This window comes from Cygnus atratus, chromosome 4 (assembly GCF_013377495.2).
Source record: "Cygnus atratus isolate AKBS03 ecotype Queensland, Australia chromosome 4, CAtr_DNAZoo_HiC_assembly, whole genome shotgun sequence".
In the NCBI taxonomy this organism is placed as follows: Eukaryota; Metazoa; Chordata; class Aves; order Anseriformes; family Anatidae; genus Cygnus; species Cygnus atratus.
Window position 1 is genome coordinate 7772522 of NC_066365.1, and position 18681 is coordinate 7791202.

General features: G+C 41.4%; 1 protein-coding gene across 6 annotated transcripts in view; it reads right to left on the minus strand.

Annotated features, from left to right (window-relative positions):
* Positions 1-6196, minus strand: part of RAP1GDS1 (Rap1 GTPase-GDP dissociation stimulator 1) — a 96349-nt gene extending 90153 nt beyond the window's left edge. For 2 of the 6 annotated variants that reach the window (XM_035545832.2, XM_050710209.1), the window contains exons 1-2: positions 5911-6054; positions 5335-5485 (exon numbers count right to left, since the gene is read on the minus strand). In XM_035545832.2, the coding sequence (XP_035401725.1) occupies positions 5335-5338 (4 nt within the window). In that variant the 5' untranslated portion in view covers positions 5339-5485; positions 5911-6054. Of the gene's footprint in view, positions 1-5334; positions 5486-5910 lie in introns of all 6 variants that reach the window. The other 4 variants (XM_035545805.1, XM_035545841.1, XM_035545822.2 and 1 more) reach the window with 4 other exon arrangements.
* Positions 6197-18681: the final 12485 nt, after the last annotated feature.

An 18681-nucleotide genomic window follows, 5' to 3' on the forward strand; every position in this document is an offset into this window, starting at 1 on the left:
ACTAACATGACTTGCCAAATCTGAGTCAACTGGTAGGAAATGTCAAAAAAAAATTAAAAATTAACTTTTTTTTTTTCATGTTTCTTCAAATAATTGTGCCTGTCAGGCTGGCAAGTATCAGTGGCTGAAACCAACTGATGAATGTAAACAATTGTGGTTTATCTTCCATGAATCTCACCAAACCATCGCTAACACAAAGAAGAGTTCAGAGATTTAACAAAAGCTCAAAATTGACCTATCCCTCAGATGTTCCTATAATACATGATTAGGAAGCCATAAGCTTGTTAAGAGATGTGAAGTGTGAGAAAACTTGGACTAAGTATTGAAATGGGTAATGTGAAATATTTCCTTTGCAAAGCATGATTTTTTTTTTTAATTTTCCCTGGTTTTTAAATATTTAAATGTAATTTTTATAAGGGTTTTTTGTTTAACGTGGAGATAGAAAGCATGAAATGTTTTCATTTTAGGCTGCAAATTTTAACACAACTTTATATAGACATCTACGTTTTCTCAATTTATACATGTTTTGAATTCCAGTTACTATAGACACATACAGGCACACATTTATTCCCTGCCACTTCTTATCAGAATTTGCAAAGATGTATCGGAAAGTGCTTCGAGTCTGGGACATTTCTAAGAGCCGTCCTTACGTGAATACTTGAGGTATGCTGTATTTATTTACAGGTATCAAAGCACCCTGCACTTAACTCCGTCCTCTATCTGGAGAGAAGTGAATAGCAGTTATCTGGTTTATAGACTTGACGAATTCTTCTGGATATCTGCCGAGTTCGTAATCTTCTTGAGCCACAGCTTAAGAGCATATGAGATCACCAGGGTTTCTGCACAACTTCAAAGCTCCCTAAACTAGAACTGCGCGACTTGGACTGAACAAACGTCGCCAGGCTGGGTGTATGGCTTTGAAGCTCCTTAAACCAAAGCCATTTGTTTCAGAGAGTTTACAAATTCGATTAGGCATATCTGGAGCACGTGGAAATTCTAAAACACATCAGCTATTTTTTGGACTAAATGGAAGTTCAATGCTCAAAAGTCTGTGGTTTTTAACCATCATTTTATTCTACCAAAACCAATTCCGTCTGGTTGCTATTATATTAAAATTTGTAAATAGAAACAAGTTTCTAGACCATATTTAACAAGAAGAGGTCCTGTGAGACTGTTAGTAGCAGCTTCCACTGCAAGGACAAAATGCCTTACTAGGAAAAGCTCCTTGTCTAATTAATATTCAAACTGTCATTAAAATATTTCTCCAGTAGCTGGAGAATAACATTTTTAAGACTCAACTTTCAGAAGTTTATATGTAGCTCCTAAGCAATTTTAATCTGGAAACAAGTTATAATCTTAAACCTAACACCTCCAACAGTATAAAGACAGTGGGGATACTTTTCCTCAACATGCAGACCCAGGTGGAGTAACCAATAGTGGAAAGTGGGTTTTCTCTTATGTCAGTAGCAGGGTCACCATTAATGTTCCAAACACGTGAACTGCATCCTGCGACAGACTTAAGAAGGGATCATTTCCAGCCTCATTGACAGATGCCACAGATGGAACTTCGCTTTCTCTCCTGTCAAATGGTGACATTATTTTCCCCTTTATTGAACAACTGTTAGTTTATGTTAATCTCATATTTATTTTTTACATATTCATAAATAATTAAGTCCTCAGAATTTCCAGAAATAGATCAGCTTTACTTGAGGAAGGCTGAGAATTATAATGAATCTTCTCAAGGATTGTCAGCTGCAGCCAGAATGAACTACAAAAAAAAGAGGGTAAGAATTCTCTGATTTTATTTACATCATTTATACCCTGGCTATTTTCTCAGCTTGGGAGATTGGTGGTGGTGGGGAGGATGCGAAGATGGGTAGTAGAGTTCCCAATTTCTTTTTGCTATTTCTGTTCCCTATTGTTCCATTCATTCATTATCCCTGTCTTTCCTCTGCTTCTAGTATTTCTCACCCTCCACACATTTCCCTTAAGGGACTTTTGTTCTTTTCTATTCTTGTCTCTCGTCTTGGTAGCTCTCTCATTTCCATTATCACTGCTTTGTTTCCTTCAGGTTTCATCTGTTCTTTTTTTTTTTGCCCTTTCTCTTCCCACTTTTATTTTGACTCTACAGAAAGCCAGATGTTCCTTACAGACTTCTGAAGCAACCTCTGATATTCTGTTCTTAGGAAACATACTTTTGAATGAAGCCCTTAACCTAAAGCTGAAGACAAAATTGGTTGGTTTCTGTCTTATATAATAATGAAAGACCACAAATATTGGCCAGAAAACAGGAACAGTATTCATTAAGGAAGGGTAGTCAGAACTAACATAACTTCTCTGGCTTCGAGGAACATTACTGGAACAGAAGAGACAGCCTAAAATCAGTTTCCTCTTGTCTTTGTGTTTTCAAGTCAAGTCTTTTGCTAAAAATCAGTCTTGCTTTTGGGAAATGGTAATACATTTTTTATTGGCTTAAATTGGTGTATTCTTGCTGTGTAGAACTAATACGCTGGTGTTGTAAGAAATCTCATTGTTTTAGCAAAAACTTCAGAAGACTTTAAAATGATCTTTTTGTGCAATTAATACATCACTTTTCCAAGCAATCTATTAAACTGACTTGCAGCTCTTGTAAAAGAAGTACCAAAAGAGCTCTCAAGATGGAAGACACTCATTCCTTTCGCATCTGAAGCTACTGATGACTTTTTTTTTTTTTTAAACAGAAAGCATGCAGGCTTATCCCCATCTTCCTGCATACAACTATGCCTGAATCTTCATGCCCTTCTGCCTCCTTTACTTAATGAATCAATGTCCTGAAGACAGGATGGCCTGTTATATCCTGAACAGCGGTTCCGTTTGGAGTTCATGGCCACCAGGCTGACCCCAAAGCTTAAAACATAGCTCCATGTGGTAAACCTGCATGGAAACTGGGAGAGAAAATTGAGTATTTTGGGAGAAGAAGGGAAATATAAACCTTTGTTCTGACAACCGCATAGCTAAATAGGCAGTACTTAAACAAGTCCATCTACATTATAGCCTGTGTATCTCCTGTATCTTGCCATGATGATATTACTGCTAGGTATTGTAAAGAGAGTCTAAGAAACTCCTCGGTCTCTTCGTGTAACCGGCAGGTCGCTTTCACAGTTTGTTGCCCAACTAAGCACCCAAGTAGGTATCAAGCCTCATCAGAGCAGAGGCTGCCTTCCATTTCCTGCTAACAAAAACAGTGCTTTTAAAATGCAAGAATATTGTTCATGAGCTTTCACTATTGCAGACCATAACATCTACATTTCAGGCAAACTGATACATGCTCTAAAAATAATCTTGTGATTTGTATTTGTATTCTGTATACAAACTCTCGTGGTGTTTCTCCATCTTTTGGGGCCAATGGATTACTGTTGAATTGTCAACACGTAATCATATTCCTGATTTTATCTTACTGATTTGTGTTTGTGGAGTAACTGCAGCGTGCTTACAACAACCTCCATGAGCCACTGCCCTAAAACAGTAAAATTTCCCTGGCTACAATATGTTTGCAAAAGAGTATACAAAGTTGTTTTTCAAGATTAAAAAACAAAACAAAACAAGAAAATTGACTAGGGAAGGGGCTATTCATTGGGAAACTGTAGCATTACATCAGTAACTGAAAAGTAAAAACCTATACTTGTCCTTATAAAAATAGAAGTAAATTACTGGTGGCGCACATCATCTCAAGTACTCAAAGTGCTGTACTGCCAGGAGTACTTCAAGCAACTTGACACACAAAGCCAAAAGATGAATATTGTTTAAACTGTACTTATACATGACTTTAAAAAAAAATACAAGCAACAAAAGTAACAATTTGGGGAAGAACTGATATTAATGAAAGGAAGCCACTGTCCTCTTGGAGGAAAGAGCTACCACAAGAAACTCCAGAGGAATCGACACATGGAGCTAAAGTGGCAGCCGAAAGATTTCTATACAATAAAGGTAATGCAGATTCATGTATACACAATAAATATTTTTAATGGCAGAAATCTTTTGACTGGAATTGAAATATACTTACTCAGTCTCCCACTTTATATCATTAGTATACAAATCAGCTAATACTATACCTGCCTTTTTAAGCACAGAATAAAACATGTTTAACTGTAAGACACTACTGCACCCTCTGCTGCAAATGCTTGTTTGTTGAGCATGATTTATGGAATGATGTGCGAGCTATAGGAAGAACAAATCAAACACTGCAAATATTCTGCCTTGATTTAATTTTAGAAGTCTTCAGCTGCTATGCAATGAAATGAATACTGTACAAGGAAAAAGGGAAGCTATTGCATTGATTGTGAGCTTAAACATAGACCTTCAACAGGGGAAGTCATTATTAGTTGCTAGTCAAGGTTAAACCAATTTCAGCCTTTGCCATGCACTCCTTGGAGCAACAAGAGCTGCTGCAGAGGCTGTCAGAGTTTGCCTTGATTTTAAGGACAATGTAGTCAGGCCCTGATATGTGAAGAAGTAGGGGGAAAAAAAAGGTTCTTTGATATTTTCACAAGTAACCTCTCTGGTCAGTTACGGACAGGTGATGACAGATTCTCCAGGAAAATTATTTCAGTCTTCCTGAAAACATTACAATTACTCATACAGCGAGCTGCAGCAGATCCTCAAGCCGTTTACAAACTTGCTTGCAACTGAAATGTAGTCTCATCTAAAAAGGAGAGCAGTACTAATTCTGCATCAGCTTTTCTGAACAGGTTTTAGCTGATGTCCTGAAGTTTTTATTTTCGGAAGTTGAAACAGAATTAGTTACATCTATACTTTGCCCAGAATGATGGGCTTAGTAGCCGTACTTTGTGAATAGAAACAGGATATATATTCAAACTAAATCCTGGTGTCTTGTCTTTTCAACCTGCATGAAAATAAAGACAACTTTGCTACGTTGTTGTATCTTATTCTGAGGAAACCCAGTAGCTATTCTCTACGCCTGATCCTGACAGCTCCCATTTTGAACAGTTTTCCACCAGTTCTCCATTCCTGCAAAGGAGGCAAACGACTATTTACCCCCATTTCACCACCAGAAACACAGAGGCCCTGCAACTGCTTCCTTCCATGGAAACTTCTAGCTACAAGGGAAAGGCGCGAGCGAGCAGCAAAAAGAAACTAACCGATCTACCTAAAGCCACAGGAAGTGCCGGTGTCAACCCCTGAGCCGAATTCAGCAGCTGCCACCCCCTTGCCCTGCCCATGAAGCACAGTTCCTTGCCCTCACGACCCTCACAAGCAGGATCTGCGACCCAGACCCCTCTGCCATGTTCAGCAGGATGGCCGGGCCCTTGGCAGACCAAGGGGGACACTCCTTACCCATCCGTAGCGCCTACGCTGCGGCCAGGTTTCTGGTGACTCTCGCTGATGGTGGAGAGCTGTAGCTTGTGGAAGAGCGCTTTGTGGAGACAACCAAACGCTCCCTAGGTGCAACACGGGCTTCATGGAAGCGACGCTCGGCGTGAAAGTACTTAGCGTACAATATTAGGAGAAAAAGAGGCAGAGGTAACATGGCTGCATTGGTAGGCATGAGTAATGCTCTTCCCCAAAGCCGGGAGGGGGGGAACACAGAGACCCCGATGCCTCTCGCAGACCCCGCACGGGGCTCACACCATCACCTCCTGACCGCGTTATCCCACCTGCCCCCCAGCCCCGGGGCTGCCTTACATAACCCCGAGCCTTATCCAGCACTCGGGCGGCCCCCCCAGCCTTCCCCCAACCCACCGGGGGGCTCGGGGGCGGCTCCGCACCAGCACCGGGCGGCAGCACCCGGGGAAAACTTTGCGCCGCAGGGGCCGGAGCCCGGCGGGCGGCGAGGAAGTTGCACCAAAGTCGCCCCGAGCGGCCGCTGGGGGCGGAGGGGCGGCAGCGGGGGGCTGCGCAGCAGGGGCTTACCCATAGCGGCGGCCTTCCTCCTCCTCCTCCTCCTCCTCCTCCTCGCCCTGCTCCGGGTGCTCGGGCAGCCGTGTGCACGGAGCTGGGGCGGGCGCGGAGCCTGCGTGCAGCGCGGCTATGAGTCAGGGTAGCACATCCGGGCAAGGCCGCCTGGGAGACACCGCGCCCGCCCTCCCGGAGGCACCCTGCCGCCGCTGCCGCCGCCACCGGGGAGGGGAAGGGAAGGGGAGGCGCGGAGGAGGCGGTGCGGGGCCGCCCCGCCAGCGGCAGCGCCCCCGGCCGCGCTCCGGAGAAGGAGAGAGCCGAGGGCGGTGCCGGGGGTGGGTCCCGGCATGGGGCGGGGGGGGCTGCGGCTGTGGCCGCCCCTCTGCTCCTTTGTTAGAGGCATGGCGGACAGAGGGCTGCTGGCACGCTCCGAGGGGTCTGAGGCCGCCTCCCCGGCTGTACCAGGCAGAGGTGGCGGCCCCGGGCCCTCCCCGCCGAGGGGCCTGCGGGAGGAAGCGAGGCCGTGCTGCGGCGCCTCGCCCGCGGGGCTGCGGCCTGGGAGGCGGCGTCGTGTGGTGGTGTGGTGTGGTATGTTACGGTGTGTGCCCATTTACTGGAGCTCTGGAGAAGACTCTTGTCACAAGGGAGGGCTAAGCCGGCTGGGAGAGCATTTTTTAGGTGGGCTCTGAGCGCAAACCCTCTGGAGGAGGGAAACCACCAGGCACGTTCCAGTTGCTGTATCTTTTCCTGAAGTAACGTTAGGAGTTCTGCAGCCACAACTATAAGGCTTCTGCCCAAGGTGGTTGTGTGTGGAAGGTTTTTTCTGCCAAGCAAATGAATCACTGTGTTCCCCCTTCCTTTCTGCCCTGCGAGACTCAATCTTTGCAATGGGAACAAGCGGGGACGATTTGCTTTTACAGTCCCCTCATTATATCACTTCCACTGGGAACCTTTTTGTTAATGGTAAAATTAACTGAATAGGCCTTGTAAAATTTTCACTTTCTCCAAATTTTTCCGTATTTATGTACTCACAGCTTTATGGGAGTAAATACTAAAGTCTGGTTGAACAGCATAGGACGAAAGAGAATGACAGGAGGTCTTGCTTGCTGTGTGGAAATGGATAGCAGGCACGATAAAGATGAGCGAGGCAAAAAGAAGTTGCAAATGAGTAAACCCCTGCAGTGGCTTCACAAGTGACACCAGCAGTCAGCAGCTTCCAGGGGTTTCCTCTCTGGAAGAGATCCGAGCAGTTTTTATGCCTAAAAAAGGGCAATGTGACATGACAGGCTGGGTAATTCATCAGTCCTACTGGGGAGCACAGACAAAACATGTTGAGGTTTGTCCATTTACTTTGGTGTAGCCTTGTGATTCACCACATCTTTCCTTTTGACTCTAGCGGAATTTTGCTGCTGACTTCAATGGGGTTAACCACAGTCCCACTATGTAGATCTTGACCCTGAAAATCTGTAATTTTATGATCAGCTGATGTTGAAAATTAGTATGTTTTTACAATGCTTACATAAATAAAACAGTTTTCATTGCCTTGAGATTGCAGAAAATTCATTCAAAACAGAACACACACATTTTTATCTGTAGGGTTTGCATAATTCAATCCCTAATAAAATACAGGAATTCCTAGATGAGTCTAAGTGCTGCATTTTTCTGCCTTCATCTGTTTTCAAATCTAGCCTGAAATTTATCTTTCTCCTATATTTTTACCTAATTACTTCTTTCTGTTTGCAAAAACTTTTCCTTTGGCATTATAACTGTGTCCTAAATGTTTCTTTTACTTGTCATGAGAAAAAAGCATCGAAATTCTCATTGATCCATCTATGATGGATCACAGAGGAGATTTTTCCACGTATTATTCCATGTTATCCCCTACTTGGATACCTGGGATACATCAGCGCATTCTGTAAAATTCATGAGTTTCACAAATGTACTTGCAAGTCTTAATTAAAATATACACCTATATCTTTGCAAGACCAAGAAAGGTAAGAGTATTACCTGCTCCAAGAGAGGATGTTGAGAATAGTGACTTTCAAAGGGCTCTACTTTTGAAAAAAATTCTATAAAGAGGCCTGGCACTGCAAAACTTACTTGTTTACAACTGTTTTAGCAGATCCAAAAAAACTGCACTAACCTAGGGAGACTTTTTGACTCTGGACTGAGTTTTAGTTCTAGTGGAGAAAGAGAAAACTCTGAAGGAATTGAGGACTTGCTTTTTGTCAATCTCTCAGTTAGCTACAAGTTTATAACATGAGGAAGGGACTGTAAAAATATCCAAATCAAAACATGCCTTTCTTGCAGTTAAATGCAAGTTCTGTATGCATGTACACACACAATGTAGAATGTACTCATTGTACATTGAAAAAGGGAGAGGAGTCTTTAGGAAAGGAATTTCCATCTCCAAGAGCATACACAGGAAAACTTTAGGCCATCAGGCTTTTTAGGTGCCATAGCTATAAAAGACAATATGCAAAATCAGTGCACTGTGTTTCTAAAAAGAAATTAGCAACTGTAAAGTACGATGCAGTGATGCCTGTGAGAATATCTCATTAAAAACAATGAAATGATGATATCCTTCATGTATTCATCAAGGAAAAAATTAATTAAAAAACAAGTTTTTGAGGAAAACTGGGAACTAGAAGCAATGTATTAAGTTGCCAGTGAGGTTTGCAATAGAAATGAGGAAGAAAGCTGTACAAGCACGTTCTGTGGATTTCAGGGGATGTTTAATTTCAGCCAAGAGAATGAAAGGGAAAAGAACATCCTTTGGAACAGCTGATGAGAACACCGCTTGTTTCTGCAGTTGTAATGCAGCTGTGAAAACTGAGTTGTAGACTGCAGAAATTATGAAGTTGTTACCTAACGATGTCTGTGCACTCCTAAATACTGACTAAATCTGACATTCTGCAAGAAAATGGAAAATTGGGTCAAAGTGACTTTCCAATGCTTAGAACTTCATGAATTTTCTTCTCCATATCCTGCATCAGTTTCAAATTCTCAGCACATCTCCTCACCCCTGACACAGCAACTCCTTGAAAATATTCTCGCATACATTATCTAATTTAATTTGGCACAAAGGTGCATGTAAGAAATATATTTTAATTGACTCTGTTCTAATGTTAGAAACCTACATGATCAACAAGAGGATGTTGGGATGCTCAAATACACAGGAAAATATGATATGGTTGGTATTACTTTAATTTGGTGGAATTGGGATCATCTGACAGGAATAGACTTTCATAAACTGTTCCCTAAGAAAAGAAGGGCAAAGAAAGCAGAAGTGTGGGTAGTGCTTTGCCCCTGCTTGCTATTAAGGCACAGGCAACCAACACTGTGAGTCCTGGCACTGTGAGAAATTCAAGTTCTTCTAAAACTAGAGGTGGAGATATTGCAGGGCTGTCTGTGAACATGCATGCAAAAAACAGGACAAGCTACTTCTTGAGGTCTTCCTGAAATATGCGAATAGGAAGACAACAAAGTGTGATCAGGGAAAAAGTGTTTCCCGGGGTGGCTCAATGTTTGCTAGACGTTTGCTGTCCCTGAGAGCAAGCTGCCTCACATTTTCCATGGGATAAGAACAGTTATTAATACAGAAGCTAACACCTGACCTTGTCCTATAACTCATTTATGTTCCCACGTCCGGTGTACAAGTATTCATGATAAAGTCTTTCTGTTAAGTGCTGGAAGTTGAAATTAGAAAACTCCAACCTTGACATAAAGTGCAATTTTCTAGCTGTGAGTGCAGTTTAAATACCAGAATGACTGACCTGGGAAAGTGTAATGTAATTTTTAGTTTGTTTGTTTGTTTGTTTGTTGCACCCCATCTTAGCTATCATTCAAAAAGCAAAGCTTTAGCTTAATTCTGTGTGTGTTGTCCATGAGTGTGCATGCATTGTTCATCCAGCTCAGATATTGCAGAAATTCTTCCTGGCCTGAAAATCTGGGACTTTCTGAATGGCTTACGTCTCCCTCTTTCTTCCTGGGTTCTGGGAGAGTAAAAAGGCCAGTTAGTGGTTGGTATGTTCATAACACATAAAGACTGTAGCTATAGGATAGCCTTACATTTCAAAACTGCAGGAGATTTCCTACACAGGAAAGAGTCTCTTCATTCTTCCCATCACATATAACCAGGCTGTTGTGTTATTTTTAACTTCCTACTTTTATATTTTATGACTCTCCTGAAACCCTCAACAAGAGACAGGAAATCATCTGGAGGGAAAACTTGCCCCAGGATAGGGGTATGTCTAAAATCATCTTGAATGACCTAGTCACAAGATCTGGGCTTGGGAAAGACCTTGCTTCCAGGTTAGATTGGTTGGGGCCTTGGGTATATTCATCTTTCCCTTCACTAGATGGGATTCTCTCTGTAAATCTCACCCAAACAGTGTCCAGCCATGCAGCCAAGTTGAGTATGTATATTGGGTTTGTGTGGCAAGGGCTTGGTAGCAGGGGGGCTGCAGGGGTGGCCTCTGTGAGAAGAGCCCCCTGTCAGATAAGGGCCAGTTCCAGCACTGGCTCCAAAGGGACCCACCACTGGCCAGAGCTGAGCCAGTGAGCAGTGCTGGTTGGGCCTCTGTGAGAGCAGGTGCAAGAAAGGGAAAATCTGCTGTGCAACAGCAGCTGGGAGAGAGGAGTGAGAAAATGTAGAGAGAACCAGTCCTGCAGCCCCCCAGGTCTGTGCAGCAGGAGGGCAGGAGGTGCTCCAGGCACGCAGCAGCAGTTCCCCTGCGGCCTGTGGAGAGGCCCCTAGTGGAGCAGGCTGTCCCCATGCAGCCCATGGGTCCCACATGGAGCAGATCTCCACGCTGCAGCCCCCCCGTGGAGGAGCCCCCGGTGGAGCAGGTGGATGTGGCCTGGAGGAGGCTGCGGCCCATGGAGAGCCCCCGCAGGAGCAGGCCCCGGGCCGGAGCTGCAGCCTGTGGAGAGGAGCCCACGCAGGAGCAGGGGGTCTGGGGGAAGCTGCCGCCCGTGGGGGACCCGTGCTGGAGCAGTTTGCTCCTGGGGGATGGACCCCGTGGTACGGAGCCATGTGGGAGCAGTTCTTGAGGAGCTGCTGCCTGTGGGAAGCCCTCAGGCTGTATCTTAAGGTAGCAGAAATTCTTTAATGTATGCATTCATGATTCCTCTACTTTAAAATTGGCTATAGGCTTCACTGGATTTCAGAAATAGAAGTTTCACTAAATTAAAACAAATCTGTATCTTCACTTATTTGTGTATGTGTATATATAGAGACAGACATACACATATTAAATATATTTAAACATACGTGCCTACATGCATATATATTTCTGGAATATCGTAAAAATATAAATTAAGAATGGAATCAGAAAAGTCTTTCTGTGTATGCAGGTCTGAAATAATGACTCTAAATATCAGAGACAGAATCTTAGACTTTAGTTTTCAGTATTACAGAATATGGCATTTTCCCAAGTATGTTGAAGTCCTTCTGTTCCTGTTGAATGCACCACTTTGCTGCAGCTATGTACCTATATATATGTGTGTATGTGTGTGTGTACATATATTCACTCTTATTTTCCTCTTGAGCTGTTGCAACCCATATTTCTCTGAATGTATTCCACAACAGAAGTTGTTAGTCTCACCCTGTTATCCTGGCTGTCAGAGGTAGAACCTACTTTGCAAGCAGGCAGCTGCAGGTATATCCTGGTGATTGGAAATCATCTTTTGAGTTGTCACGTTTCCCAGGCAAGCCCTCAAAACTCATACTGTATTTGAGACACTGCAAGAACTGTAGCCTGTAATAACAGCTGTGATTTTGACAGCTGAAAGCATGCAGTTGGGCAGGTCTGAGGCATCTGAAGCATCTGATAAGAAAACTGAGTTTCCAGATAGGTGTAGCGCTCTGGTCTGATCTCTTCTGCCAGCTTCTTTTCCTTGTATTTCCTTCTACCACGTCACTCAGGAGGTCAGGGTAGAATAGCAGCTTATACTATGAAGGTGATTAACAGCAGATGTGTAACTGTAAAGTTTATGTGTATTTGATAAGTTAAATCAAGATGCTTGGTTCATGAGATTTCTTGAGCTTCGCATTCACAGAAGGCTGGGTGTCTCAAAATGTTTGTGGCAGTTTCTCCTTCCTTAATGTTGTTTCCTTTCCTCCCCAAAAAGGTAAATCAATCTACAAACTGCAGTAGAGGAGTTCAAAAGCTGAGAAGTGGCTCAATTTTACCTTTCTCGCATAAAATGTTATTAAAACAACTTTGTACCTCATTGACACAAGTACCACACTACTTATTGTTTGCTCTTGTTTTGCGTTTGTTTGATTGATTGATTGTTTGTTTTACATGGAACAGACTTTATATACAAGGATATTTCAGGCCCACCCATATATATCTACCTTCCCCAGTAGGACTGGAAATATGAAAATAGTGTCTTTACAAAAAAATAAATAAATCTTGCTTTTGGGGGCAAGTTCAATTGATGCTAAGCTCCTTGGCATGTATATGAGACCTGTATCTTCACTGAGAAAGATTACAATTTCAATACAACAGGCGGAAGAATAATACAGGACATTGGGATTCTTGATGATCATGGAAGAGAAGATGTGTTGCTTAATCTAGAATATTTAAGACAATACTTGAAAGGGCAGTGAAGATGGTATGGATATGATGGATGAAGAGTCCAGGTATAAGACAGCAGCTTGATACAAGATCCAGCAGCAGTTGGACTGGGAAGGGACTAAGGAGTAAGAAAGACAATAGGACTGTGAAGAGTTTACACTTGTGTTGGGAAATTACATTTGAGAAAAAGAAATAAGTAAGATTATTATACTCTAGATAGCAAGGGAAAGCTTATATGTGATGCATCAAGAAAAAACAAGGCAATAGAGTATCTAATGTTTTCAACACATGCTAGAGAAGGGATCAGTGGTCAGCAGCAGTGTTCTGACACGTAGCAAAAGCTGCCAAGCTAGAAGACCAGGAGGTGTGCAGGCTAAAGCCTGAGAAGATCAGATCAGAAAGCAAGAGAAGATGAGATCATATTCAAAGAATTGAAGACCAGATGCAATTAGGAATGCAGAAATATATTAATATCTCCATCTTTTCACTGTCTACTGAGCTAGTGACCAAAAGCACAAAGAAAATAAAATATGAATTAAAAAGAATGTAGCGTGTCAGGCATTGTGACAAACTGCAAGACCTCACTGGTATTTGTCATGTCTGAAAATCTTATCCATAGTGGTGTGAGTGCGGGTGGCAGTCACAATGAACATAATTGCTGCATATGTTGATCTTCAGGCAATGGAAGTTGCTCTTAGGAGTGATTTCCCCTGGGGGAGAGTCAGGAAGGCAGGACTCAGAGCCTGCAGTGCTGACTGAGTGCAATCTGAATGTTTTTGGCATGGCGAGGAGGGCTGCCACAGCATTAGGACTTGCAGCCTGCAAGAGGAAATCCAGTCCATTGACACAGGGCGCAAAAACTGAAGCTGGGAGAGAGAGAGCATATAAAGGAGTTTTAAAATGAAAGTTTTCTAAGAGGTACATTTTCTGTAGCCTTAAAGACATTTCTGATTTCAATGGCAGTTTTCCAGAACAGTGTACTGCACCTTTCCTGGCTCTGCCATGGCCCTGAAACCCGCCTTCCGCCCACTGATACCATGGCTTGCCCGTTGATGCTTTTTACATTAAAAAAAATCTCTCATTTAATGTTAGTCTGCATTCAGAGACACCCCGTAGGTATGCATATCTTAGTATTTTTAGTTGTAAGGACCTCTGGAATTGAAACAGAAACACTGCTGTCTTCTGCAGGGCAGCAAGGAACTGAGAGGCCTTTGAAAAGCTTGGCTTTGAAGTCCTGACCTCCTCACTGCAGGGCCTACCACAGCTGCGCTTCTTGCACGTGCTGATGGCATGGACTGCAGGGATATTTAAGAACAGATTTCAAGGAGTCTTATTATTGCTTTGTATTGCTGATTATTTTTAGTTTTTAATTTTTTGAGGTTAGGCACAACATGGTACTTTTTCTTTAGTAGTCCATGAAGCTACTAACTACCCAAGCTTTAAATTTACAAACATAATTTAAAACTTGTTAAGAAAAATCAAATTTTCAACTAATAGTTCCCCAAAAGGTTTTATCTTCACAAACCAAATTAATAAATAAATGAACAGACCCCAAGGGGAAATAAGCAGGAGAAAACAATAGTAATATAGAAAAAGTCACGATCCAGGATGGTTTAAAATGGCTGTTTACTTCCCCACTTGCTTTGTACTGCAAGAATCTTTACTGCTTTTCTTTTTTTTTATTATAAGAAGTTTTATAAGCTCCTGTGGATGTTACTCTGAACGGATGCCCCAGTGAGAGTGCCGCTTAGCAAATGCACATTTCCCTCCTTTATTGGGTTTGCATTAGTGATAATGAGTTTCTTGTGGAGTTTTCAGAGCTCTTGCCAGAAAGATAAGGCTATCTTTGCTTTGCTGTTGCCATTCATTATAGTTGCTTCTGCTTGGTGATGTGCCAAGAATAGTTCGGGGATTAGCTGGAGCTGGGCCTATGGGTACACCTGTGTATTCATGCTAATTTTATGAAAACATCAGACTTGGAAGTTTAATTCACATGCATTATGAAGCATGTGTGAATCTATATGTTGCATACCTGCAAATGTCACAGAGATGTAGGTCTGAAATTTGGTAACTCCTCTCCTGCAAAGGGCTTGCTTAAAATTGATGCCTAATCAGAGATCTATGCCTACATCATTACGCAGAGAGACAATTTCATCGTTTTTTCTGTACTGTCCCATATGCGTTTTGTTTTTCCTGTTTCATCATCTTCAGAGAGATTCTGTAGGGCTTTGTATTTTGCAGGGAAGCCTCTTTCTTTTCTTTTCGTGCTTATCTAGCTGCAGGCAAACCTCTGTGTCTCCCACCGGACTATATGCACAACAGAGAGAAGTGCCCTAATCGGAGCAGCTGCGCATTCTGACAGCATCAATGCACAGCAAAGTCTAAGCTGAGCCTCTCAGACCCCATATGGGCTCATACACAGATGCCTGTGGGATCTGATGCTATCGAAATTCAGCATTACATATGGCTTATCTACATAAAATATCTGGAAGTAAGAGCAAACGCTGGCTAGTGAATGGGCTGTTCAGAAGGGAAAAGTTAATGATCAGTGCTTGACAATGTATTACCCTGATAGATTGTAAACCTTGAAAATAAAAAGTTTGTGGGTAATTTTACAAGAGGGAAAAACCAGAAGTAACTGGAGTCTTCAGCAACTGTAATTTCTGCCTCAGAGTTTCACTGCAATATTTGATCCACTTTCCCATGATACCTTTCTCTACCAAATTAGAAGCATTATTAAGACAGATGATACTTACTTGTCAGAGAGAGGGTCTAAAGTAAGGGGATTCTGCACTTGTAGGCTTTTGGGTTCAGTTCTTTATTCTCAGACTGAAAAATTCTCCTGTTCCTAAAGCTTCTTATTTTAATGGGAAGTTTGTGTTGTGCATGGTAGATAGGATATAATCATTTCAAAATGAACAAAGAAAAATTCAATGCAACATTTAACTGAAGTTAAATATTTCTGAAGCTTCAAACTTTGGGGAGCTGAGACTGCCTTTCCAATAGCACAGATATCTTTCTAAGGGTCATGCTTCTGTATCAAAAAGATGATGAGTCAAGCCCTGCTAACTGGGTTTATAAAACGCAGAGCTCTAGGAATTGTGCTGTTGTGGACATTTTTTCAGAGCTTTTTATTTTCCAGGCAAAACCTCATTTGCATTGTGGTATTGTTGTGTGTTTTCCTTTGATCTCTTATTTTGGATTTCTGAGTGCTATTTTTTTATTCCTTGTGAATTTGCATTGCCCCAGGATATAAGAGGTTTGCTTGAACTCATTTAATTGGCTAGTGATGTGAAAAACGATCCTTTTCTGTATTGGAAATGAGCTCAAGTAACCCCTTCGTGGAGTCCTTATAACCTTTTGTAACTTTCCATGTATTTCTGTTGACTCAGGAATGCACACACTGACTCATTTCTACTTTGTCTAGGAGGAGAATGAACAAGTCTAATCTCTTGCAGGTTTGCGGTTACTGATTTTTGATTTTACTGTATTTTTATGGTGATGTCCTGAAAACTCAGAAGATAATTAGCCATGCTCTTCACCGTAATGTCACTACAAAATTCCAATTAAACCAAAGGAGATAATCCCAATAGATAGGCTGTGCCAAGAACAGAGTTGAGTTTGCTTCTTTGTTTGCTTTCATCGTGTTTTATATTATAAACTTGGTGAGATTACCTTTTAGTTAAACAGAAGCTACATCTTTTTTTTGGTGGGGGAGGGGAATTTGGAAAAGAGGAAAATGAAATTATAAATCCCTTAAAAAGCCTGGATGTGAAAATACAGCCTGAAGTGTACAACAGTTGTGTGACTGATCTTCAAAACAATAATATGTTACTAAAACACATTTATTAGTATTTATTACACTTTACAATAGCGTCTTGGTATTTTTTTGAATGTTAGAAGAGGAAACTTAAAGTGTATGCTTTAAGGTCAGTATAAGAGGCCAAATACAATTAAAAATTAAATTTCTCCCGTCAACTTTGTCAACACCTCCATGTTTCCAGCCATCTTTTTCTTGTCCTGCTCCACTGCAGTCTCCCCTGTAACATTTTACTCTACTCACAGTTGCGAAGCCCTCAAACTCAGTAATGAGTAGTGCTTTAAACTCATTATTACAAGACTGAGATCTGTAATTCCTAAATGGCAGGGCCCTTGTAATGAGGTATGTGGGTATGTGCATTATGGGACAACTGCTCTCTTGTTATATGATTACTACGCCTTTGAACTTCTGTGTTTTTATTGAAAAGCATAATTAATTTTACTTCCTAGTCTTTGGCACAGTTGTTATGGTAGTTTCATTTTTGTAAACTGCTCAGTAAGAAGTGTGATCATTTTTCATCATAAAAATTTAAATTTCTCTTAAGTTTGTTGGCTATAGGAGAAAATATTGCCATGAACAAGTCTGAGGAACAGAAATTACTCGTAACCACTGCAATCTTTAGAGAAGTTATGCTATTTCACTGCATCGTATAAACTATTAAGATGTGATCAGTATTAATCGTTCTCAATTTCGCCTTCTATAACTCATCAAAGTGGTTTCTATTGTATGTATTTGGTCAGTCTTACTGCCGTTGTGGTCTTGGGAATGCAATTCCCTTGCAAAGGGTGTCTATTGCTATTTGCCATGCTAAGGCACACATCAAAGATGTTATTCTAGAGCGGTTAGCATAGTTCTGCAAACTGTAGAGCAGACGTTCTGTATAATAGAATTAACTTGACATGCTTGGGCTTTCCACAGTGAAATTCCAGATTGAAACTGAGACTGTCATTTACATCACGTCACAGACAGTGCAAGAAAATAATCACAAAGAAAAAAGACCAGACAGACTGCATTCCAGGCATTTTATGCTGTCTGCTTCTATTTTAGAGTAACTGTGCACCACAGGTAGAAGTATCCAGACCAGGAGGGATGTACACAATACACTATTTCTATTTAATTTCCTTCTGAGGAGGAGAGTCCAGACCTTCAGGTTCTGGTTACCAAATTATTATTTTTCACATTCTATTTCTCAGAACTTAGTGAATACAAACTAGTTCCAGAAATACATAAATTGCGAAAGCAAAATCTTGTGTTTATTTCCCAGAACATTGAAAATAAATGATTGCAGAAACTGTCTAGGAGGCTAGTCTGCAAGCAGTCTCAAGGATGACCTCCTTTCAAATACTCACAGCTTATGACTCTCTTAGATATTCAGCAAAGTTTTTGCCTGTAATCCCTACTAGAACTCCCCAGTCTTTGATTTCAACAACTGATTTGCTGATTTCCATACTTCCGCAAGTGCCTTTTTAAGTTAATACCACAGGTAAGTATGTGTTTTTCTTTTTAAAGTAATTTAACATATCTGTTTAAGAGTTCTTACTTCTTCTGTTTAGTGTTTTAAATCTATCAAGTGCTTAATTAATCAGAATAATTTTGTCTTTGCTTTTATGTAAGTGCTGTATTCCTTCCTGATGTACCCTGTAAAGTATCATCTTAAAATTGAGAGTTGGGCATTAACGAGACATAATTAACGAGACTGCAAGTTCACAAAAGCCAGCAAAATACTGATTATTTTCTTTTTTCATCCTTGACTAAAGGGGAATCAGGATAAAACAGCTACACGGTACCAGTTCTGTGCAACTCTCTGTGTGGACAGGTTACATTCACGCCCTGGTGTGTTCCAGAATAGATTCCCTCTGCAGATGAGCCCCCAGATCACTTGACAGGAGCAATGTTTCATAAATGTATGTATGCATATCTAAATTAAGAGTACACATTGTTGGAGCTGACAGGAATGTCAGGCTCTTTAGGTTCCCAGAAATACTCTAAGCCTGACGGATATGAAGCGCTAGCATTGGCTAAGTGCATTCAGATAACTTTTCATAAAAGATGAGTCATTTCTCTTCCTATACAAATTGGTAGCATTCCCATAATCAGCATCCACATTTTCTCTGTCAGATTTTTTTTATGCTTTACCATTCAGAGACAGGGCTGTATGTATTATACCACCTAACGAATGCTTTTAAAATGCAAGGTATGTCACGCTTTTGAGATGTACGTAGAATTTTATCCTGTTCAGGAAAACTCATGAAGGTCTTAAGTGTTATCAAGGGCATATAGCGAGATGCAAATATATCTCTCAGAAGAAATATTATCTTTTTTGGAGCACAGACACAATAACTGTAACAGCATGATAGACTCTTGGAGGAAGAAAAAAAG